The sequence below is a fragment of the Theropithecus gelada genome, chromosome 4, assembly GCF_003255815.1.
Source record: "Theropithecus gelada isolate Dixy chromosome 4, Tgel_1.0, whole genome shotgun sequence".
In the NCBI taxonomy this organism is placed as follows: Eukaryota; Metazoa; Chordata; class Mammalia; order Primates; family Cercopithecidae; genus Theropithecus; species Theropithecus gelada.
Window position 1 is genome coordinate 8,950,283 of NC_037671.1, and position 24,503 is coordinate 8,974,785.

The 24,503-nt window shown below is 42.9% G+C and overlaps 1 protein-coding gene across 1 annotated transcript in view; it reads right to left on the minus strand.

Annotated features, from left to right (window-relative positions):
* Positions 1-1,549: 1,549 nt before the first annotated feature.
* The window catches only part of F13A1 (coagulation factor XIII A chain), a 112,701-nt gene continuing 89,747 nt past the window's right edge, over positions 1,550-24,503 (minus strand). Inside the window, exons 11-13 of the mRNA XM_025382307.1 lie at positions 24,176-24,336; positions 9,257-9,393; positions 1,550-3,240 (exon numbers count right to left, since the gene is read on the minus strand). Of these exons, the coding sequence (XP_025238092.1) occupies positions 3,087-3,240; positions 9,257-9,393; positions 24,176-24,336 (452 nt within the window). The 3' untranslated portion in view covers positions 1,550-3,086. The remainder of the gene's footprint in view (positions 3,241-9,256; positions 9,394-24,175; positions 24,337-24,503) is intronic.

The window sequence follows — 24,503 nt, forward strand, 5'->3', positions numbered from 1 at the left end:
ACTCCATTTCCCGTGACTTTTTTTTTTTTTTTTTTTTTTTTTTTTTTTTGAGACGGAGTCTCGCTCTGTCGCCCAGGCTGGAGTGCAGTGGCAGGATCTCAGCTCACTGCAAGCTCCGCCTCCCGGGTTCACGCCATTCTCCTGCCTCAGCCTCCCGAGTAGCTGAGACTACAGGCGCCCGTCACCTCGCCTGGCTAGCTTTTTGTATTTTTTAGTAGAGACGGGGTTTCACCCTGTTAGCCAGGATGGTCTCGATCTCCTAACCTTGTGATCCGCCCGTCTCGGCCTCCCAAAGTGCTGGGATTACAGGCTTGAGCCACCGCGCCCGGCCTCCCGTGACATTTCTAATATAAATTTATACATGTTTTTTATTTGTTGCTCTACTGCAGCTCTTCAAAGAATCCTGAAGTTGTTCTTAAGCCAGCATTCTTAAAACTCTGAGGAGGCAACAAAAGATTTAAACAGTGTACAGCAAATGGTGATTCTGAAATCAGAGTTGTTTCACTGCTCACTCCCACCCCCAGCTTGAGTTGCCATAATACATGGCTTCCTAGGCTCAATTGGGTTCTTAATTATGGAGATAGTTATATTTACTTCTGTCACAAGACTGTTGAGGTGAAATATTTGCAAAACTATCTCTCTCTCTCTCTCTCTATCATCTATCTATCCATTATCTATCTATCTATCTATCTATCTATCTATCTATCTATCTACCTATCAATCATCATCTTATATGTGTTATTGTTGAGGTTTGTTTGAGATATCCCCCAGGAGAACCAAAAGAAACAAAAATATTTATGTTTCTTATGTTTCCCCTCTTTTGTCATTGAAGTTCCAAACACTAATAAAGATTTGTTTGAAAGCACTGAGGACTAGCACAGGTAGAGACTCAGGGAGAGTTAGAACTCAAAGTCATGCTGCTACCTGAGACACATTGCTTGTCAGCATTGCTAAATTATAATTCTTAGAGCCATAGCATTAATACATGTGTGAAATCCCAGCTATCAGAGGGAATGGGCTGGCTCTAAGGGTAAGCGCGACAAACAGGTTCCATCTTGGGTGCCAGTTTCAACTCAATTGCTAGTTGCTATCTGGAATTGAGAAAGATTCTGAGGTCTTATCTGAGCTACAATTGTTTAGTGATGTCTGCCATGAATATAGGATCTCCTATATATGATTGTCATAAGACCATAACAGGTGTTCATTGTGCAGGTCTCCATGCTGGCTATCCACTGGTTCACCACAATGGTTCATGAGATTGTTTATGAGAAAACACCTACAGAGGGTTTATAGTTTCTGGAAGCTGGTTTTTGAACTAAATATGCAACTTGATTCTTCAGTGAATATAGTTAATAAAATGTAGAAAGAGAGAGGTGAAGAAAACGGTGACATTAACACCTGTTAGAGTCATTTTCTTTAGAGGATAAATGCTTGTTTTCCTATCCGGGGTGGGCTGTCTACTGCGGAGGAAGGATGGTTTCTCAAGAAGTTGTGATTAGTAGTGTGTCATATTGCAAATTAAAAGCATTCACCTCTGCTCAGATGCAAATATAATCAGTTTAACTTTATTTTAAGCTTCTATTACATTGTAATTAATAATAATATACTAAGTTAAGCCAGTTTAACTGTCTAGCAAAATGCATTTCATTTTAAAATTGGGTATTGGGAGACTTGGCAAATGCTGTGAGATTACTAGTAAAGTTAAGTATGATGTATATATAGAGGGAACCAGCTCACCCTCATAGGTTAGTGCTGAAGGCTCAGGAACAGTCTCAAAGGCTTAAAAATGTAGTTATATAGATCAGAGCATTCCATTCTGATTTTGCCCGCAGTATCCTTATCACGGTTCATGTTTTGCTAAGAATCACAGTCTACTGGCCTAAATCACACCCTATACATGTCAGTGGGAAATTCTGGCCATAAATCAGCCTTGCAAATACATAGTAGGTAGCCTTGTCTGTAGTGGCCTTGGAACATAATACAAATGATGTCAGCATCCTCTGTGGTTGGGTCAGAACTAGCACTGGCTGTTTGCAAGGCTGAGTCCATATGACCCTTCAGGACCTGAGTGCCAAGCTGCGGTCTCAACATGGGTGATGTGAAGGACAAGAGAGAATCAGTGGTTGCAGTCCTTCTATAGATCTGGTCACTAGATCCACCAGCTTCTCCATCTTACTGGGCTTATTACATCTCTGAAAAGGGACCTGAACCTGCATCATTCTGCAAAGGAGATGATTCCTGAGAGATAGGTGAAATAGAGCCACTAACTAAAGAGATAAATCCCTCACTTTACTTCCTAGTATTGCATCCCAAAAAGGGTTAAAGTAAGGGATAGTGGCTCCTGCTGATCAGGCCACCGTGCGACACCTTCTGTAAAATGCACCACAAAACTACATTATTCAATAGACTTGAGTGCTGCACCTGCTTTCTTATCTCCTTGTAGGTGATTAAGTTTCCCACAAATGCAATTTGTTAATATGGGGCCACCTCTTCTCACAAGGTAAATCTGTAAAATTTGGCAGGCATTTGCTTGGCTGCAGGTGCAAAATGAAAGACCTTTTCCTGGCTTTGCCAAAAATAAAAATCACGTTGTGCTCCAGTCCTGGGAAAAATATTCTGACCTGGAGGGTAGAACCTGACCCCAAGAAAGGGGATTGGAATTCTAGAGCCCAAATCATGTGCTATTATTCCCAAAAGGCTGAGTGGGGAATCTGAAGTCTTGTTTTAAATGAGGCCAGGTATTGAGCAAATCTCCCTGGTAAGAGAGCCCACTGATATTTGGAGCTGTAGCCATTTGTGATGATAAATGACGACTGTTACTCTTATGAGCTATGAGAGCTTAATTAGAGCTTAATTAAAACTAATGCTCAGCATTCTTTGGAAGGTAGAGAGATTAACAACTAACTTCCATGCTGAATAGCCTGGGTTTTGAAAAGTATGTTTTTGAAATACGTGGGATCTCCACTCTGGGGCCCTCTCTGGGTCTTCACACCTAAGCCAAAGCAAGAGCTATTTTTGTGTTAGAATTTCCTTAGCCAAGACTACAAAACGCCAAATGCCACGGTTCATCTCAGCCTCCTGTGCATTCACATGGAAGGTCGTCTTTGAATCTGCACGTCCAGCTCGCCATACACATGTCTCAGGGAGTCACTGCTCATGCTGGCTATCAGCTTCCGAGGCCCAGAGACCCAGGGCCGGCACACTTCTTCCCACTGCACGGTGGAGTTGGGCCGGATTTCACTGAAAGGATGAAAAAGAGAGGAGAGGTTGGAAGATCCAGCTTTCCACCTTGATCAGGAAGCAGTGAAAACTCTTGTCTAAGTCACTTGCTTTCTTTCTCTCAGTTGGTGCTTAGGGCAGTGAAGACTCTCACTGGCTGATTCAGCAAGTGACATCCCAAATGAGGCCCTCACATAAGGCTCTGCAGAACCTGTCACTGACAGTCTTATTGGGTCATGGTTCCTTCCACTGGGATGCATCCGCCGGCTTCCCAGTGGCCATCAGGAGCTGGGCTGAGCCCCATCCAACCATTAACTCTAGCTTGTCCCCAAGCCCTCCATAGTAGCCTTATCTATGTGACTGATCTTCTGAGCCTCGGCTCAGTTTTTGCTGCTAGTTTCCTCCTGGGATTAGAGTCCTATCTGAATCCCCCAGCTGCCTTTGCTGAGGCCCTGACACTCGAATTAGCTTCTGCCAACTCCCTTGGGATAGACCTTATTTCCAGGCTCAGCATCTGGAACATAGCCCTGCCTGCTGCCATTTGACTTTGAGAATCTTCACGTTCTGTCATTCAAATTCCTATTTCAACCACCAAATTGGGCCCCTCCACCTATGCAACTTTCTGCTACCATTTGTTGTCAATGCCCTAATGTATCCGGTTAATGACATAGCCTTGAATGGTTGTGGTGTTCTCCTCTTCCTCCCAGCCTTTGCCCTGAAGTCTTCCTGAGTGTCATGAACAAGCCCACATCAGTGCAGACTGAGGCTAATCAGGGCTGGGGAGATTTAGTGTTCTCTGGAGTGCTTCACATATAGCCTCCCCTATAAACCTTGGGAGATTATATTCAGATTTTATATGTATGACAGTTCTTTGAGGCAGATACTATGCAGCAGATTTTATGATCAAGAAAAATGGAAGGTTAACCAGTGAGGTCCCTTTTTCAAGATCACATAATTGGTAAATAGGCAGAGATGAAATTTGAACCCAGGTTTTTCTGAGTCCCATATTCATACTCTTTCTGCTACTCTTCACTACATTTCATAAAAATGTACACCATATGTTCTATAAGAAAAGGCTTTTTCTAAGATATTTGCACACACATATTTACAGCAGCACAATTTGCGATTGCAAAATCATGGAACCTGCCCAAATGCCCATCAATGAGTGGATACAGAAATTGTGGTATGTGTATACCATGGAATACTACTCGGCCATAAAAAGAAATGAAATAATGGAATTCACAGTGACCTGGATGAAACTGGAGATCATGATTCTAAGTGAAGTAACTCAGGAATGGAAAACCAAACATCCTATGTTCTCACTCATAAGCTGGAGCTAAGCTATGAGGGTGCAAAGGCATAAGAATGATGCTGAGGTCTTTGGGGACTCAGGGGAAGGGTGAGAGGGATAAAAGACTACAAATTGGGTACAGTATGTACTTCTCAGGTGATGGGTGACCAAATATCTCAGAAGTCACCACTAAAGAACTTATTCATGTAACCAAACACCACCTGTTCCCCCAAAAACCTATGGAAATTAAAAAAAAAAGAAAAAAACAAAAGGCTTTTTCTGACCACTGTGCTTACTTTTTCATAGGTTTTATTTCTCAAGCAGGAAAGATGCTTTTTGACTTAGTAATAAGACTGTCCCGCAAGTATTCATGGAGGATTCATTGAACTCTTTGCAAAATAATTTAGGAAAGTTTCTCCTGCCTGTATGCAGAGAGAAAATTCTCAGTCCTCAATTCACAGTGCTCAATTCAATACCAATGTAGGTTTGGGATATTTATTTCTCAACAGCTGTGCTATTGTTACCTGTATCCATTCATTGTCTCTCCTCTGGTTCCCCCAAGTGATCAATCAGAAGCACTTTGTGAAACAGTGGCCCTGGTTAAGGACCTGACCTGAGACCATGTACTGTAGATAACCACCTCAAATAGAAGCTAAATCTTTAGCTCCCCCTTGTCATTTTCTCGTACTCATAAAACCATCTGGCATAATGATGTGTACAAACGAAAAAACTCATACATGAAGATACTCATACATGAAGATACATATGCATGCTACTTTACATACAGATAAATTCATAACAGAGAGAAAAAATCATTTTGGTAAATGGAGCAATGTTGGAGTAATCCTATTTTCTGGGGATGGATGTTGTGATAAATGATTCTCAGTAATGTGCTGAGCCATCAGGAGATACCGGCCATTTATCATCTTGAATGCACGCAGGCAAATGAGATTATTATTACAATAAACTGCAACTACCCATGGTTTGTCCTCTGTGCGTCTAGCCCTTAGCTTCTGTCCTATTTGAGAAACTTAAAGTTTAAGCCCAAATCACAAAGTGGGGGAATTTTTCTCTTGAAATAACTTATTGAACTGGATCATTTTCTAAAGAGCAAAATAAATCTGGAAGATAAATTATTTGATGCTCTGGAAGCTTCAAGTGCAGAAAGCTAAGAGTCTGTGGAAGTGGGACCTCTGTGCATCTGAGATAGGCAGGAGGCAGTGGGGGAAGAGCAGGAAGGTAAACCATTTCAGAGTAGAGTTGGCTCACGGCGAGTGAGGGATGGGACACAGCACTGCCTTCTTTGTTCCTGGCTCCGATTCCCTGTTTACCAGCTCCCCACCTTCCAGGTCCTCTACTTTGGGTTCAAGACCCCCTGCCTTCTAGACACCACATCTGGCAGGGTGTGGGTGAATGAGTGGGGGTAGTGATTCCCCAACTATTTAAGAGCTGTATTCTAGAGAGAAATACAGTCTTGTAAAGGATTTTGCTTCTGTGGAATTGCAGTTTCTAGGCGTCCAAGTTGTTACATGGATCTGGCACTCCTAGATCAGATCTTGGCAACATAGGGCACAGTGGAGTGTTTCTAATTATCTGACCATATGGAAGTGGGCATGGACTGGCTCAGGTCTTGGTTGTGAAGGTGTGTGCTGGAGTGAGGAGTAAACAGAGAAAGTAGCGCTTGGTCCAAGTTGTAAGCCCATCCCAGATAACAAATGTTTTCTATGTCATGATTTTTCACCCAATTTTTGACTGTCTCTGAGAAATAAAGCTTCTTTTGCCTGGGAGACATTCCATCCTGAATCTAGGTTTCTATAACTATTCAGCCATAAAAAAGAATAAAATCCTGCCATTTGTAACAACATGAATTAGACCTGGAGGAAGGGCATCATGGTAAGTGAAATAAACCAGACATGGAAAGACAAATACTACGTGATTTCACTCACATGTAAACACTAAAAAAATTTTTTTTTAAAGTTGATAACATAGAAACAAAGAGTAGAACAGGGGTTACCAGAGACTGAGGAGGAGAACATGAAGGGGAAGATGGGAAGAGGTTGGCCAATGAGAACAAAGTGGCAATTAAATAGGAGGAATAAGTTCTAGTGTTCTATAAGGTAACCATGATTAACAGTAGGTATTGTATATTACAAAAGAGCTAGAAGACGGGCTTTTGAATGTTGTCACCACAAAGAAATGATAAATGCATGGGGTGATGGATACACTAAATACTCCGAGTTGATCATTATACAACATACATTATATGTATCGAAACATCAAATTACCCCACATAAACATGTGCAATGACAATGTGTCAGTAAAAAAAACTTAAAAAGAGAGATTGAGGACTGTTATGGACTAAATGTTTGTGCTCCTCACAAATTCATTTGTTGAAACCCAAACTCCCGTGTGATACTATTTAGTGATGGAGCTTTGGGGAGGTAATTAAATTAGAATAGGTCATATGGGCGGGGCTCATGATGGGATGAGTGCCCTTCGAAGAAGAGATGCCAGAGAACTTGCCCTCCCTCTCTCTGCCCCATGTGAGGGCACAGTGAAAAGACAGCCATCTGCAAGCTGGGAAGAGAGCCCTCATCAGGAAGCGAATTGGTCGGCCCCTTGTTCTCGGACTTCCCAGGCTCCAGAAGTGTGAGGTGTAAATGTTTGTTGTGTAAGCCACCCAATCTATGGCATTTCTGTTACAGCAGTGCAAACCGACTAAGAGCAGCTAGCTGTCTGTCTATCTACTTGTCTGCCTAGACTTACGTGTTGCAGTAACTACTAATAGTACCTTAAGCCAGTGTGTGGGCAGGACATCTGTGTCCATGTGGGGACTAGCCTTATCCATCCTTTCTCCCGATTCACTCCACTTTGCTCCACCCCAATGTCAGACATTAACAATAAACAAACCGTCTGGAGATTTAACCTATTTCGAGCCTGAGGCTTCCCAAATAGTGGGTCATTGCACTGTGTGATAATTCGCCTTTTGTCTAAGACACACAGTGTCCTTTTTCATGTGTTGACCTTGACCAAGGTGGAATTCTGGGGGGATAGCCAAGGTGTAAAGATAGAAGAGGTTCCAGTACACTCAGATAAAGCTTGTGGGGTTACTGTCTGGGAAGGAAAAAATTGGATACAGCAGGGGGCTGTATGGAAGAGGAAACGTGTTTCACTTTGCCTGAACGATTCTTGCATCTGATTCGAGTGGGAAGGTGTGAGAACAGGTGAGTGAGACTGTTGTTTCTGACGAAAGCAGGGGTATGGCTGCTGACCTCTCCATCTAGCTGGGGTTGATTACTAATTTACTTCTTTTTTCTTTCCTGCAACTTTCCTATTAGCAAAGGAAGGTTGCTATGTTTTGTGCTTGCATTGTTTCAAAAGCACTCAGATTATTTTCTCTGTTGTTTATTGCATCTGCAATAAGGCATCTCTTAAATGATGAGATGCAGAAGCTATAAGCCTTGTAATTTGAAAGAAATGCGGAGAGCCCTTTATGGGCAATAAAGTGCCCCAGAAGGTTTAAGTGAGGCCTTGCATTTATCCCACAGATTCCAGAGTGGGGTCGCTTCCATAAAGGGTGTCGGGAAAATTCTTAACATATCTGGTCATGAGGCGGTTTCCAAAGTCCTCTACCTCCCTTTCTATGCCTTAGAAGGTCACCCCACAGGAAATGTGCTAGATTGATTGATGCTGACAAGGACTTATTTGTGGTAGAAATGAAAGTAATAAACCTCAAAGATTGGGATCCATTCTGGGTGTCACACTTTAAGAGGACTAGTGACAAATTGGGATGTGTGGGAGAGAGAGACAGAGAGCTGAAACCACGTTAGAGAAGAGAGAAATAAAGTCAGGACAGATTTTTGTCCCCAGGTAGAAAAGATTCGAAGAAGATGAGACAGCTGTTTGCAAACATTTGCAAACCGTCAGATGGAAGAGGGATGGGCCTTACTTTCTGTCAGTCCAGATGGCAGAGTTAGGATCATTGGTAGGATCAAATGGTAGAAAAACATGTTTCCTTACCATTAGAGCTACCTGACCACGGAATAGGTTATCTTGTTGGGTTACACTCTTTGTTAGTAGAAGTCACAGAAACAGACCCATCAAGCACAATTTGAAGGGGGCTGTGTGTGGAAGAGGCTGAGTTTCATTCAGATCATTACATAACTTGGGGTTGTCTTTGGTCCCCTGAATGGGGAACCATCTAGAACTCTTTAGGCTCAACTAAAAAAAAACCTGAATCCAACAGTTGTAGACAGTGATTGGGATGGTAAAATCTGTGAGGTGAGGCTGGAGACAAGGGAACCATGAAAAGGAAGCATCTCTCAGCCTAATATTTGACACATGGTAGGAGCTCAATAAAGATGAGAATTGTCCATACATGAGTAGGTAGTACAGCAAAGTGGTTCAAACTTGGGTTCTGGAATTCACCAGCCTGAGTCTGAATCTTGGCTCTGTTTTCATAAACTGTGTAAGTGAAGATTCAACCAGTCAACCTCTCAAAGCCTCAAATTCCTCAGCTACAGAAGAGAGATAATAGCAGTATCCACATCATTAGGGTGTCTTTAAGGATTAAATGATAAAAGTGCTCGTCAAATCAAACCTAGTTTTACTCCATGGTCAGCAAGGAGGAGGCAGCTTCCCAGACGTTTTCATGAGGGAGCAGATCTATGTTTGGAAAAGACACATGCATAGAAAACTTCCCATAGCCCTGCACTGCCTGCCTGGTCTCCCCAACCCAAGGCTTACCGGAACATCTTCCTCATTGGTCTTGTTATTCCAGGACCATCCAGGTGTATCCAGACATTTCGCAGGGTTTCTTTTAAAGGATTGGTAAATTCAACTGTCACAATCATGTCAGAACCAACTACCTGAGCGCCACGGACCTAAGAGAGAGAATGCAGCTCATTAGCAGCAAATAAAACCTCATTCTGCTCTCTTGTTGCCTTAACCATCTTCACTTTTACTAGAGTTTTATGATACAGTTATTTTTCTGGCAATGGAATCAGTGTGATGAGGATAGCTGATTGCTTTGACTGGGGGATACCTAGTGAGAAAGAGATGGAAATTTACTAATTAGAATCGTACTCTTTTCCTCATTATAAAACCAGACTAATTAGAGCTCAGGTCAATAACGGTGGCCACTGACTGCTCTTTGTCAGCAGGAGGGGGAAGTGCATTTGGTGTGGTAACAGGTCTCCACGGTGAGGGCGGCCAAGTGAACTTTGCTTCTGGATAGGCATCAAGTTTCCTGCTGGGACATAAGGGATTCCTGAGTTCAAGGGGTAGAAAATGCTTCAGGGCATGTGTGCCTTCTTACTTTTAGACACATTTGGAAGAAATATGCCAGGATGGAGTCCTTACTGTTGAACATGAAGAAGAGGAACCTAGATATTAAAATAAGGAAAGGAGATTTTTCTTCTGCAGCCACACTACCTCAGTCCAGGAGAATAAAAGATTATTTGTTGGTGAGTTGATCTATAATGACTCTCAGCAGCATCAGGTATTTGGAAGAACAACACAGGAGACAGCTAGAGCTCAGTGCCAGCTTCAACACTTATTAACAGTGGGGACTCAGGTGGTTTAGGCTTTCTGAGACTCAGTTTTCTTGTCTTTAAAATGGACTGACATTTTTATGGGGTGATCTATGTAGAATGCTCTTATTATTACTATACCTTAAGTTGTGTTTACTGTATGCCACATACTTCAGATCCATATGCTTTTCCAACATAAACTCAATGTGCTGCAAAATGCCAGGTGGCTGTAAGACTTGTTTGTTTGTTTAGGAGCTATGTATACCAAATGAATGGATCTGTATAAGCTCTAAGTAACTTGGGAATAAGATAAGAATAATAGTTCTTCCCTTGCAAGAAAGGTTTCTAATGAAAAATGCTCATCAAACAACAAACATATTGCAAGGCACATGGCAAAGGCTCAATGCATTACAGCTGATGCTTTTTAGGGTAGCAATGCTCTGGGTAGTTTGTCTTATTCACCTTATATTTCAGCCCACTTTTAACTCCAATACTTAGTACTTCAATACCAATGTCCAATAAATATTTATTAAATTAAGTCAATGGCTCAAAAATGGAATTTATTGGATGTCTGGATCTTCCATATAACAACCCAGCCATTACTATACCATGTTTCTTTAGCCACTATATAATATGGGAGAAAATATATGGAAATGAGCCTTTTTTAAGAATGGAGGTAAAGAGGAAGGACATTGCCCAGAGAAGAGGACCCTCACTTACTGATGCTACAGTCAAGAATAAAATCTTCCTGATCTGATAATTACACACTGTATGTATGAACTGAAAAATCACATTTACCCCATAAATATTTACAATTATTATATATCGATTAAAAGAAGAATACAGTCTTATGGCTTTACTCATCAAGCCATGCTTTGTGACTAAATTTATGGCTATGGGATTACTTAAGTCTATAAGAAAAACGAAACTTCAAGCCAACTCCCCAACTTTGTTACATTTAAATCCTCATCTCCTGGAAGGCAGTGGTGGAGAGATGGGTTCAGGGGAACTAGGAAAGGGGCAGACAATGGTCATGGCAGCAACAACAGCAGGTGCACCTAGACAGCATGGATCATGTGCCAGGCAGGGAGTCCAGCACTCTAACCAGCGATCCTCAGTCTGGTAATGGGTGGATCCTGTAATTCATTTATTTGAGGCACCCCTGTTGATTACAAAGAACCAGCCCCAGCTGACAACCATAATTCACATACATTCTCACATAAGCCTCACAACACAAGAGCTATATTTGTATCAGCTTGATCAGACGATAATAATAGTTATTCCCTTAAGAAGAAGGAGGTTTTCTGGGGCAGGATCATTGGCGCCAGGCATTTCATTTTATAAAAGAGAAAACTGTGGTTCAGGAAAATAGGTAACTTGAATGAGGATTCGAAGCTGCTAAATGACCAAGCTGGGATTGAAGTTAAAGTCTGCGTAACTGGAGATCTTGAACTCTAAGATAGAGTCCTGCTCTGAGGTCAGAGGAGCTGGAAAAGCCAACAACTCAGCCATAACAAGACAACCAAAACTGTTTCATACTGAAGTCCCCCCGTAAAAAAAAAAAAAAAAAAAAAAAAAAAAAATATATATATATATATATATGCCAGTCGGGAAGTAAGGGAGATTTTTCAAATCAGTGGGAGCAGCATTGGATTTGAAGTCACACTGACAAGACTGAGAATGAATAAGGCATAACGGGGAGGACACTGGTTAAATAATAGGCAAACTGGAACATGAACCAGAAGTTACTTTTATGGCTGGCTGGCACATGGGGTGTGGAGGGATAAGCCTGGTTTGAAGGCTGTGGCAAAAACAGTAGTCATGATCTAGATCAGGGTTTCTCAGCATCAGCACTACTGACATTTTGGGCTGGATGTATCTTTGCTGCAGAGCTGTTCTGTACAATGTAGGATGTTAAGCAACATCCCTGGTCTCTACCCACTGCATGCCAGGAGCAGCCCCGCACCCCAACCATCACAACCAAAACTGTCTCCAGCAATTGTCAAATATTCCTTAGGAAGCAAAATTGCCCTCCAGTTGGAAACCACTGGTACAGACAAAACATGTGGAAGACAGACTGAATTTTTGACTTTCTTCTCAGAGGCCCTGCCTCAATCAATTTAGATATTGAAGGTGTAGCAATACATCAGAATATTTTACATGGTGTCCTTGATTTAATTTTCAAGTATGTCCAATATATTTTTTCCTGCATTAAGAAAAATTTCCAAAACATCTTTGGATTAAAAAAATGCAAAATAAAGATAGCATTTACAAAAGCTCTCTAAACTGAAGAAGATGGAGTGGCTACAGAGACATTATTGGCAAAAGTGTTTGCTATGATCACTTTATTCTTTCTGGAAATAATATTTTGGAGCCATCTGTCTTCTCCATGGTGTGCTATATAAGGATGGGCATAAGCTCCTTCAAAAGCAAATCTGATAGTAGCGACTGACCTTTCCTCCACGCAGACATACACAGTGACAAATGTAAGACATATACAATATAGGCATGCATTTTAAGGGGACTCACTATAGGCCTATGAAGTCTATACATGGTTCATAGACTATTCATAGGGGCCCATGATCCCTAGACTAAGAACCCTTTCCATACCAGTAGACTGGCTCTACATGAAGCCTCCTACGCTGTGGAAAGTGAAGTACACCCTTCCAGGTCACTGATGACAGCGATAGGGAATGTTTAGTGTTTGAGAAACTGGCCCATGCAATTGAGCCTTCATAGATAGGCTTCAGATCTGAATATGATCAGGAGATTAAACCTTCTCAGGTAATTTCATATGTCATGCCTAATCAGTTTGCTTCCAGTATTATCTCTGTAATTAGATGCTGGCATGGGTGTATCAATTCTGCCCAGATCTCCCTGATGCTGGAGTGGGGAGCGGGGAGAAAGTTGGGGAGGGGTGAGAGGAGAAGCCCTTCTCTGGTTGTAGAGTGTTTCTTTTGCAATTAACAAAGACCAGTGTCCCTTTTCTGACATTTGTCTCCTGCACTGAGAATGTAAATTTCCTGTCCCTGACTACTGATGATAATGAACCTTAGACACTCAAACCTAACAAAATATAAAAACCTGCCCAATGCTCGACATCACTGTGTTCTGCTTGGGAAACGTAACTGGAGGTGTCTCCCTCTCCTTGCTTTTTTTGAGGAAAATGCTGCCAACACAGAGTGTTCTCATGTTATGTGTTGATTTCAGTGATGCACCATGCTATGGTACCTACAAAATGCTGAGAACAATGACTATTTGGGGAGAAAATGTCTGTTTGCATCACATTATTTTAGGAATCTGCAAAGCTCCCTTTTCCTTATTGCTGAAAGCATAATTCCATATCTGCATAGTCATATTTTCATTTCATTTTCATAGTCATATTTTTCATTTTCTTGCTCTCATAAAACCTTAAATAAAGGGAGCCTTCAGGCAATTTAGAGAAGGTTACTTCAAAAAGAAACTTTTATGTGTATTCACTTTAGAGAAGAGTATTCATTACTTGGGCCAGAGAAAAGAATGAAGCATATGTCTTACTTGGTGACATTGAATCCTTTTGCATATACTTGATGGTCTTAAGTTTTTCTCAAGATTCCATTTAAAATATCTCTGTTTTAAAAAATCAGCCTGTAATATGATACTTTTCCAAGTAACATATCACTTACTGATATCGACACACTGAATTCCTGTCCTTTATACTAATTCATGATAATGAGCTGCTATTCTGATTCTTTGGTAAACAGGAAAGTTACTAACACACACATATACTCTCTCTTATATAAACTTTTTGGGAAGAAATAACTTTTTTAGAAATCACGAGATACCTTCCACTAAGCATATGCTTTAAAAATACATAACTGTATTCAAAATCGAAACTGAAATGAAGGAAAAAGTTTGAGAAAGAGTAACATAAATGAAGCTGGCGATTTGATATACATGATTTTTTAGCGCATCTAACTGCTCTTATTTCAAATACTTTCAATCATGTATCGCACATATTTCTGGAAACTGTATTTTTTCCCTTCCCCTTGGCCTGTGATCACTGTTGATAACAAGCAATTTCTTGTTTGTAAACCCTGCTCATCACCACAGGCACTACCCTTGCTTTTAGCTGATACTTAGACGAACACTTACTAACCAATGCTAATGGTTCTAGGATGGTTAGGAAATGTCCTCAGTCTATATTTTTTTCAATATAGTAGCCACTAGCCACCTGTGGCTGTTTATATTTACATTAATTAAAATTAAGTGAAATGTAAAAAATTCAGCTCCTCAGTTGCACTAGCCACATTTCAAGGACTCAGTAGCCTCACGCGGCTGGTGGCTACTGTATTGGACGGAGCAGATTTAGAATGTTCCCATTACCCAAGAAAGTTCTATCAACTCACTTAATCCTCCCAACACTATGAAAAATATTTTTTTTTTTTTTTTTTTTTTTTTTTTGCTGGAATAGCTTCTTTATTTTCTGAAATCCACCAAAGAATCATTTGCAGCATCACCTTTTAAGTTATCACTAAACCATCAGTTGAGGACGAGGATTATAAGTGGACCCTGAACTAAATTAGGAAACATCTATAACTCATCTCTCTCTTTTTGACTTTATAGAGAAGGAATTAGATTTCTATGCCAGAGTAAAATGTGACAAGGTAGCCTTCGGGCCTGATATATATCACTTGATGATAATAGGAATCACTATCTAGGATTTTCTATTTTAAAAATGACAGAGATGTCACTTTTAAAAAGAGAATCAGTAGTCCAGACATACTGGGATTACATGACTGGAATGTGAGATTGGTTACTCTCATGTGTGTCTCTTTTTAAGATTAAAAAAAATAGCAAACATGAAATGTACAGAGCAAATTATGTTTTAGGTACCGCAGTTACCAGTGTCTCCTCGTTTTCATCCTAAAATGTGCACTGTTCTGTAGCTGTCCTGAAGAGAGAGACGGAAAAGAACACCTTCAATGAGCAGGGCTCACTCGTAGACGTGGTCTAGGCTCATCTGTCCTGGCTAAGGACACCCACAGTTTGGTTCCATGGCCACAATCCTCTGTGAAAGCAGCCACGAGGGGATGGAGAGTCAGCTATGGGAGCAGGGCTAAAGGTGTCCCTCCTGGGATACCCTATGGTAAGCAGACTTTCCTTGCTCAGAGTCCCTCACAGCTCACAGGTAGACACCTCTGATTTTTCTCCATAAATAACCTGAAACAGTGTCACAGACATAACTGAGGTGACTGGGATGCACACAGTGGTGCTATTCCAGGCCAAGCTGAAGGGAGAGCAAGCTGGATGCAGGGACTGAAGACCAGGGGCTGCCACTCTGAGTGCTTGGACAAGTCGCTTGACCTCTCTGGGCCTCAGCTTCTTATGCAGTTAGTGGGATGACTCAATGTAATATCATACAACAGAGCACCTGACATATACTAGCATGAATGAAATATGAGGTTTAAAGGGAGAACATGTTGCCAGGGTGACCATGAGAACCTCCTCACCTATAGGGTTTTCTATGGGGAATGACATGGATTCGGTTTCTCAGGGACTAGAGAAGAGAACCACAAAGGAGAGAAGTGGAGAAGCCCACCTCCCGGTGCCCATCCCCGGCCTCCCCATGAAGGGTGTGGTGTGAGCAGGGGTGAGTCTTGGTGACGAGAGTGTGATGGAGCCACAGAGAGCACAGGAGGTTGGAGAGAGAACGTGCTCGGTTGTGGGCACGGAGGGGAAAATGGTCAGAGTTCAGGAATAATGAGAACACATAGCCTTTGTTACCATTTTCTGCCTTGATGAAAAGTTTGTGATATTTACGGAACGAAATGAAACTATAGCTAAATCTCACATTGTAGCCAGTCGCTGTCATGTACTTTGTTTGGGGCACACATTACATCTCAAGTGGTTTCTCCAATTTTAATGTGTCCTCTGGGATAAAGTTGTATGACTGGGATGTGGGAGGAGTGGGACCAGCAACCACCACAGCCACCCATCCTTCCTTGCTCCATCCCGGTGGGTTTCCGGGGTGTAAGTCGTAGGAGACTGAAGAGGATTCTACTGTTAACCTCGGTAAAAATTGTGGGCATCTCATGAAAAGCTCCAGTTAGAACATAACATTAGGATGGTTGTTAAGAAAAAACAAGCTAGTGTCCGAAGTTGGAAGAGATCTGGACATGGGGCTGGAGCCAGGGTGCAACTGTGCAAAGTGGAAAGGGACCCCCCCTCTTTGGGGGGGACGTGGCTTCATGCCAGGCTGCAGGGCTTGATGATTGGTGAGTGGGCTGCACTGGGTCCCCTCACTTTCTCCTTCCCACCCCCAGATGGGCACAGTTTGCAAAGGAGTAAGTGTTGTCCTGGGAAGCCGCCCAGAGGAAGATCCCTGCCTCCTCTCTGGGGTCAATAGTGATACTTCCCGTGGGTCTTGTGTTATCTATACAATGCCCCACCAAACAGTGTTGGTCATGTAGACATTCTGCTTGTTGAAGTCAATTTCTGTGGGTTAAGCCTCTTTCACAGGCCCCGTGTACACTGTCCTTACAAGAGGAGCACCCCAGGCTCTGTATAAGTGCTGGTTAGGTCAGGTTAAAACAGAGCAACTGCACTCCTGGAGCTGTTCCAGGTGAGCCAGTGCTGAAAGAAAGTGGTAGCAATCTTACCCCATTTCAGAAAAACACAACAAAAATGTTCTCACTGTTGGCTGGGTGCGAAGGCTCACACCTGTAATCTGGCACTTTGGGAGGCCGAGGCAGGTGGATCACTTGAGGTCAGGAGTTCGAGATCAGCCTGGCCAACAGGGTGAAACCCCGTCTCTACTAAAAATGCAAAAATTAGTTGGGCGTGGTGGGCACCTGTAATCCCAGCTATTCGGGAGGCTGAGGTAGGAGAATTGCTTGAACCCAGGAGATGAGGTTGCAGTGAGCCGAGATCACACCACTGCACTCCAGCCTGGGTAACAGAGCAAGACTCTGTCTAAGAAAAAAAAGAAAGAAAGAAAATGTTCTCACTGTTGAATTTTTCTCTGGTAATGTTTTGTTTTTGTTTTGTTTTTGTTTTGTCTTGCTCTGTCACCCAGGCTGGAGTGCAATGGCGGGATCTTGGCTCACTGTAGCCTCTGTTTCCTGGATTCAAGTGATTCTCCTACCTCAACTTCCTGAGTAGCTGGGATTACAGGCACGCACCACCACGGCCTGGCTAATTTTTGTATTTTCAGTAGAAACGGGATTTAACCTTGTTGGCTAGGTTCGTCTCAAACTCCTGACCTCAAGGGATCCACCTGCCTTGGCCTCCCAAAGTGCTGGGATTACAGGTGTGAGCCACTGTGCCCGGCCTCTCTGATAATGGTTTTGAAAGCTCTAGGCATTTGCTACAGTTTATTTACAGAGTGGGCACCAAATAACTATATGAAGAATGGATGAATGCAAGAATGACTAAATAAAGAGATAAATAAAAACTGGAAAGTCATTCAGCTAATGGACAAAATAAGTAGAAAGCAAATGCTTACTTTAAAAAACTCTTGGAAACAGTCAGTTGTCCTCATTTTAAAAGTTTTTTTTGAAAAATTTGGAGACACCTGTTTGCTTATGCTTCCAACTTTAAAAATCACATGCATAAAAAATGGTTATGTTTTCTCCTAGCAAAATTGTTCCTAGTTCATATGAGAAAATTAGTTCTATCAGTGCTTGCTGACATCCTGCAAAGGCTGCAGGACTTTTTCCACGTGAGAATACCACAGAAGTGCTGGCTCCTGAGCTGCTTTAGAATGGCAGGTACTGAGTAGAGATCATTGAAGGAACATGTGAGCATCTCCTCTCTCCCCCAGGCCTTACATCAGGATCTTCAAGGCAGGCCTTCCTGCATGAGGAAGGCCCCATTCCACAGGGAATGCTGCATACACTCAACACCTGGTGACCAGAGATTCAAGAGATTCCATGCCACTAGGTGAGGGCCACATTCAGGCCACTGGCCCTCTTCAGTCCAGTGGTCCACACACTGCTCTAAGCAACCCCCAGGCATTGATGGGACTACGGAGGAGAAAGAGAGCATTTACCAACAGCTACTAGGTTCAGACACGGGCCATGCATTCTCACAAATGTTGCTACAGATGGGAATCCCCCCAAGGCTGTGTTTTATATGTGCCTGTACTTAACAGGAGGCGCAGTATAATCATAGTGTATTCACTTTGCAAAGGGGATACTGAAGTTCAGAGAGAGAGGATGTGTGTGTGTGTGTGTGTGTGAGAGAGAGAGAGAGAGAGAGAGAACAAGCAACACATGGGAAGGCAGAGAAAAATTCTATGTCTGATTGTAATGAAATTTTCTTTTCTCGTCAAAATATTTTGATAGCATGGGGAAAGAGACGTGTGCTCATTAAAGTTTAATGACTGTCTCCCTCTGCCTGTTTCCATGTGAGGATCACACATTCTGACTCACATATGGTGGGTGCTGGGAATGGTTGACTGGGAGCACAATTGAGCCCAGTCCCCATCTTTACCACCACAGGGACCAGTGAAATCCATGACTGGGTCCACTGGGATGCACAAACAGGAAGCCACTGGCCTGCTTTGGTTGACAGTGACTTGGATTCAGACATGTGAGCCCAATATTGTTCCAGATTGGCCTAGATTTGCTCTAAAGGGGAATCAGGTAAGAACAGCTGGAAACTAGCTTTTAGGAAACTCCAGTTCCAAGGCTGAGTTGGGTACTTTCTGGAGAAGACAATGTTTTGGGCAAAGGCTTTGAAGAGAAGGGAGTAAGAAAAAGTGGCTCCGACTTGTGGGAGAGCGGAGTTGACGATTGTGTTACATTCCTACTCTAGAAACTCCCCTGAAGCCTCTTTGTTCACAGAGTTGATGATAAAGCTCTCATCCAAAATTGTAGACTCCCCTCAACATAGCCCTAAACTATCTTTCTCAGGTTACCCTTACTCATCCCTGCTCCCAGCCTCCACCCCAGCCAAGGCATGCTTCTCACTGCTCCACCTCCCTTCTAGCCCTTGCTAACATTTTCTTCCTAGCATCTGAAGGGATCTCTCCATCCATCTCTACTGGTTGAACGTTATCCGTTCACTGGGGACCATTCATCTTTCTACAGTCTTAATTCTTGATGTCCCACACCACTCAAGTGTGGGTGATCTCTCCTCCCTTGAATACAAAACTCTCTGCAAAGTCAATGACCGCTTCTGCTTTGTGTAATAGTTCCACTGTAGCCCAACAGCTGCCAGCACAGACTGGAAGACCAGCACAGACTGGAAGACCTGGGCCAGAAGTGTCTCTCCTTCCCTCAGTAGGCACGTGATCACGGGCCAGTTACTAATAAACAGCAATAATGGCAATAATAGCAGCAACCAACATATATAGGTGTGCACTGTGACTCAGGCATCCATTGACTCATAACATACTCACAAAGACCCCAGGAGGAGAGTTACCATTGCTTTTGACTTACAGATGAGAACGCAGAAGCCAAGAGAGGTGAAATGATCTGTCCAGGCTTACACAGTTATGATGTTCAGAAAACAAGCTTTAAACTCAGATAGTTTGGTTCCAGAGCCCATGTTCTGACCACTGTGCTACAAGGCACTGCCTTCTCTGGTCCTCTCAGTTTTCTAATCAGTAAAACAGAGGTTATAGTAACATCCTCCTTGTAGGATGGTAGAGAGGGTTAAATAAGATCACAGAAGAAAGGCGTTTAATAATGTAGTGCTTAATAAATCATAGCTGCTGTCATCATAATCACCAGGGGCTGGTCCCAACCCTTCTCGTGACTGAGCTGAGTAGGAAGGGCTGTGGTCTCCTCTCTGTCTCTCACATAATTGCACCCTGTGCCTGGCACATTTGCCCGCAGCAACCTTGAGGCTCAGTCAGTTGTGTGTCCATCCAGGCTCAAAGAGGTTGAAAAAGGGTGTAAGCGTTTTCTTAGAATTTAGAGAAATATGTCCTATGTAATTCTGGACCTCTGAGCCATTGTGGTTTTGTACTTTTACTGCATTTAGTTCCCTTTCCAAGTCCTCATTGTTTAAAAACCTTTTATTTTAAGTTCAAGGTACATGTGCAGGTTTGTTATATAGGTGAATTTGTGTCATGAGGGTTGTACAGATTATTTTGTCACAAAGACATTAAACCTAGTACCCATTAGTTATTTTTCCTGATCCTCTCCCTCCTCCCACCCTCCATTCTCCAACAGGACCCTGTGTGTGTTGTTTCCCTCTATATATCCATATGTTCCCATCTTTTAGCTCCCACTTATAAGCGAGAACATGCAGTATTCAGTTTTCTCTTCCTGTGTTAGTTTGCTAAGATAATGGCCTCTGGCTCCGTTTGTGTTCCTGCAAAGGACATGTCCTCATCCTTTTTTATAGCTGTGGCTGCATTGTGTCCAGTCTACAATTGATGGGCATTTAGGTTGATTCCATGTGTGTGATATTGTGAATAGTGCTGCAATAAACATATATGTGTATGTATCTTTATGATAGAATGATTTATATTCCTTTTGGGTATATACCCAGTAACGGGATTGCTGGGTCAAATGGTATTTCTGTATTTAGCTTTTTCAGGAATCGCTACACTGTTTTCCACAAGGATTGAACTAGTTTACACTCCCACTAACCATGTATAAGTGTTCCTTTTTCTCCACAACCCCACCAGTACCTGTTATTTTTTGACTTTTTAATTATAGCCATTCTGACTGGTATGAGATAGTATCTCATGGTGGCTTTGATTTGCATTTCTCTGATGATTGGTGATGTTGCCAATATCCAGCATCTATAAGGAACTTGAACATGTTTACATGAAAAAAAAAAAACCATTAAAAAGTGGGCAAGGGACATGAGCATATACATGGCCAACAAGCATATGAAAAAAAAAAAAGAGCTCATGGAAGCTATAATTCTTAGCAAACTAATGTAGGAACAGAAAACATAATACCACATGTTCTCACTTACAAGTGGGAGCTAAATGATGAGAACTTATGAACACACAGAAGGAAACAACAGACACTGGGGTCTACTTGAGTGAGGAGGGTGGGAGGAGGGAGAGGAACAGAAAAGATAACTACTGGGTACTGGGCTTAATGCCTGGGTGATGTAATAATATGTACACCAAACCCCTGTGACACGTGTGTATCTACATAACAAACCTTCATACGTACCCTCAAACCTAAAATAAAAATAGAAAGAAAGGAAAGAAGAAGGAAGGAAGGAAGGAAGGAAGGAAGGAAGGAAGGAAGGAAGGAGAAAAAATAACTCAACAATCGAGTTTTGTTTTATACAATTTATCTGACTCCTCCACCTAGGCCTCCTTTGGAATATTTCAACTTTAAGTTTTCTTATTACTGTCCTCTCCCCTTTTTTTTTCTCTTCTCCTCTCCGTTCTCCCTCTTTTTTCCCTCCTGTCCCTTCCTCTTCTTTTCTGTTCTCTCCTCTTCCCTCCTGTGCCCTCCTCTTTTCTTTCCTCTTTTTCTCCTCTCCATCCTCCCCTCCCCTCCCTCCCTCCTTTTCTCCTCTGTTCTCTCCTCTCCCCTCTGTTCTTCTCTCCTCTCCCTCCCTTCCCCTTCCTCCTCCCCTCCCCTGCTGTGACTCTGCATTTCACATCTCCGGGAAGCTAGGCAGGTCCCCAGTCCACAGACCAGAGCTTCTGCACCCAGGCCCTCTCACAGCTCTGTGACTCCTGGGTGGTCCTTAGGGTGTGGGTGCTTTACCCAGGAGCACTTCTACTCAATGTGGATTTAGGTTATCCTTAGAGTTAGTAGGGCTAATGGTTAAAGAGCAGTTTATGGGATGATGCCCCATTCCACCTTTTTGAACAAACTTGGCATGGACAGAAGCCAGAATTTCCATCTGTTTCATGCTCTCTTCCCTATCAAATGTCCCTACTTCTAAATAAGTTTCCTCCAGGAGCAGCATCTCTGATTCCTTTGTGGAAGGAAACACAAAACAAAATAACTCTCCGTTTAAAGTACTCTCTCCATGCCCAGGTCTGCTAACTTGTGGGATAAGGTATTCTGATTGTGCTCCTTGGGAATTAAACTGCTCTTTAAGTAAGCCCAGAAGATAACTAACAAATAATCCTTCAAATTAATAGTGCCTAAAAGATGAAAGTTATCAGTTTCCTTCATACATCCGGTTTATTATCAGTGGTGCAATTAAATTCTATTTTCTGCTGTGGTTTGAGCACTTCACAGCTCGGGAAGGCTCTCTTCTGAGACCTTTGCAGGGACAGGCCGTCACTTCATAATTAGGTACACACGCAGGCCTTGCTGCTGGTGGGGAAGGTTCAGGGTTGAGCTCATAAATGAAACCTGCTCAACGGCCCACAAGGGTAGCAAAAGCTGCTTCCACCAAGTGGCTGGGACAGGCCTGCAGCAGGGGCTGCCACATGTCTGTAGGAAGAGCCAGCTGTGAAGAACAACTTCCGGGTTAGGGCATCCTGCACCTTAAGCAATTAACTTCACGTTCTCTTGGATGACGGTATCTCTGCAGCAACCCTAATCCCCACCTCTCCATTTTGCATTTGTTTCTGACTTTGCCTGCCAACCCTGCACATCCTCATTTTCATTCTTTCTTTTAAACCTTCCTGTGTAGATAATGCCATGGTGGGCTGTGGGCCGTGACAGAGGTGAAGGAACCAGAGACATGACAATGTAGGCCTTTGTAGAAAAGAACGGCCTGGTGTTCTGCTCCCTGATGGACATTACATGCCTGTGAGCTTGGATGGACCTTGCCTTGGGGTGTCTCACTGTGTCAATCACACCGGACCAGACCATAAGAATAGTTGAAGGAGCTGGTTCCCAGCGCTGCTTTTGCAGCCAGCCTGCTGGGGTTGGAAGCCCAGCTCCACCGTTTGCTGGCTGTATGGCCTTGGAGGAGCTATAGAACCTCTCTGTGCTTCAGTTTTCTCATCTGTAAAGGGATGCCAATACTCTTTACCTTGTGGGGTTGTTGGTGGTTGAAAATGCACCCATGTAAAGTGCTTTAAAAACAGTGTCTGGAGCCCAGTAGTTACCCAAGGAACACTGCCATGATGAAGGCTGCACAGCCGCCATTAGCTTTCCAAATGATTCACAGCAAAGGATTCATGAGAAGCAAGGACTACCCTCACCCTGCCCACCTCTAGGACCATTAAAATACGATCAGCTTTATAAAGCTTTGATTTATCTACCACTTTAGAGCAATGTAGTTTAGCAGAATCTGTGCTAATTGCTCTCAATCACTTCAAGAAGATTGTTCTCCAGAGACTAGGGAAGGGCTCTATGCCCTGGATAAGGGCTGCATGAGGTGTCACTTCTCAGGGTCCCTGCCAGAGGCCTGGGTTCCTGCTTCAAGGGCAGGAAGGTGTCTCATGGATTTAACCACAGAACCCCCAGAAACTACAGTGGTGAGTCTGAGAAGTAGGAGCACATGGGCTCCCACATTTGTCTCCCACTCTCATCCACCCTTGGCCTTCCTCTGCCAAGTCTCCTAAGCCACTTGGGCAGAGATTTCTGGTGATCACTGGAGAGGCACCATGAAAACTACTGGTCATACATGCAAAAAAACCTATGGTGACAGAAGTCAGAAAAGTTATTATCTTGGTGATGGTCCAGGGGGTTATTGGCTAGAAAAGGCATGAGGGAACTTTCTGGGGGTGTTTGAAATCCTCCATTTCTTCATCTGGCTCGTGGTTGCAAGGCACACACACATACAAAATCATCATCAAGCTGTATATTTTGATCTGTGCGATCTACTGTCCACAATTATACCTCCATAAACAAAATTACTGTGCAAAATGTTGCAGGCAGTTTATCTACCTCTTATGGCATGCCTGACCCACTTTATTCTGGAGACAATGAAAGTTCTAAGTATCTGTAGCCATTACACATCTTTATCTTCCTCCACAAGTGTGTTTATACCCACAGGTTATATTTATATCTGCAACCACATCTATATATTTAAATCTGGAGACGAGAGAAAAGTGTTATATGTATGTGTCTATATATAGGGCAGTTTACTTCTTTCAAAGAACAGGAGGATCCTAGCACTGGTATTTTTTTTTTTTTTTTTTGAGCAGGACATTCATTCACACACACACACACACACACACACAAGCACACACATGCACACATGAACAGTAAGTCTGTGTGCCTTTCTCTCTGTTCCAGGATGAGACGCTAAGACTGACCTTGATGATGAGCTTAGGGATGGTCAGCACTGTGGACTTTTGCTTAGCCAGAACATCCCTGGTCTCATTGATGCGAGCTGTGACAAAGAAGTGCAGGGACGCTTGTTCCAGCAGCTGACCCATGTACTCGCCGGCTTGGATCAGTACCGCCTCTTTCTTGACTGGCAGGAGAAAACACACATGGGCCTGGCATCAAGACTTGAGACAGCATCTACTTTACCTTTCCCCAAGTTTCCCCATCCTTCCCACAGTAGCCTGGAAGCCACCAGGAACACAGCAAAGGTAAGGGGCAAGTGGAACGAAGAGTCAATTGGGGATAAGCTGTCCT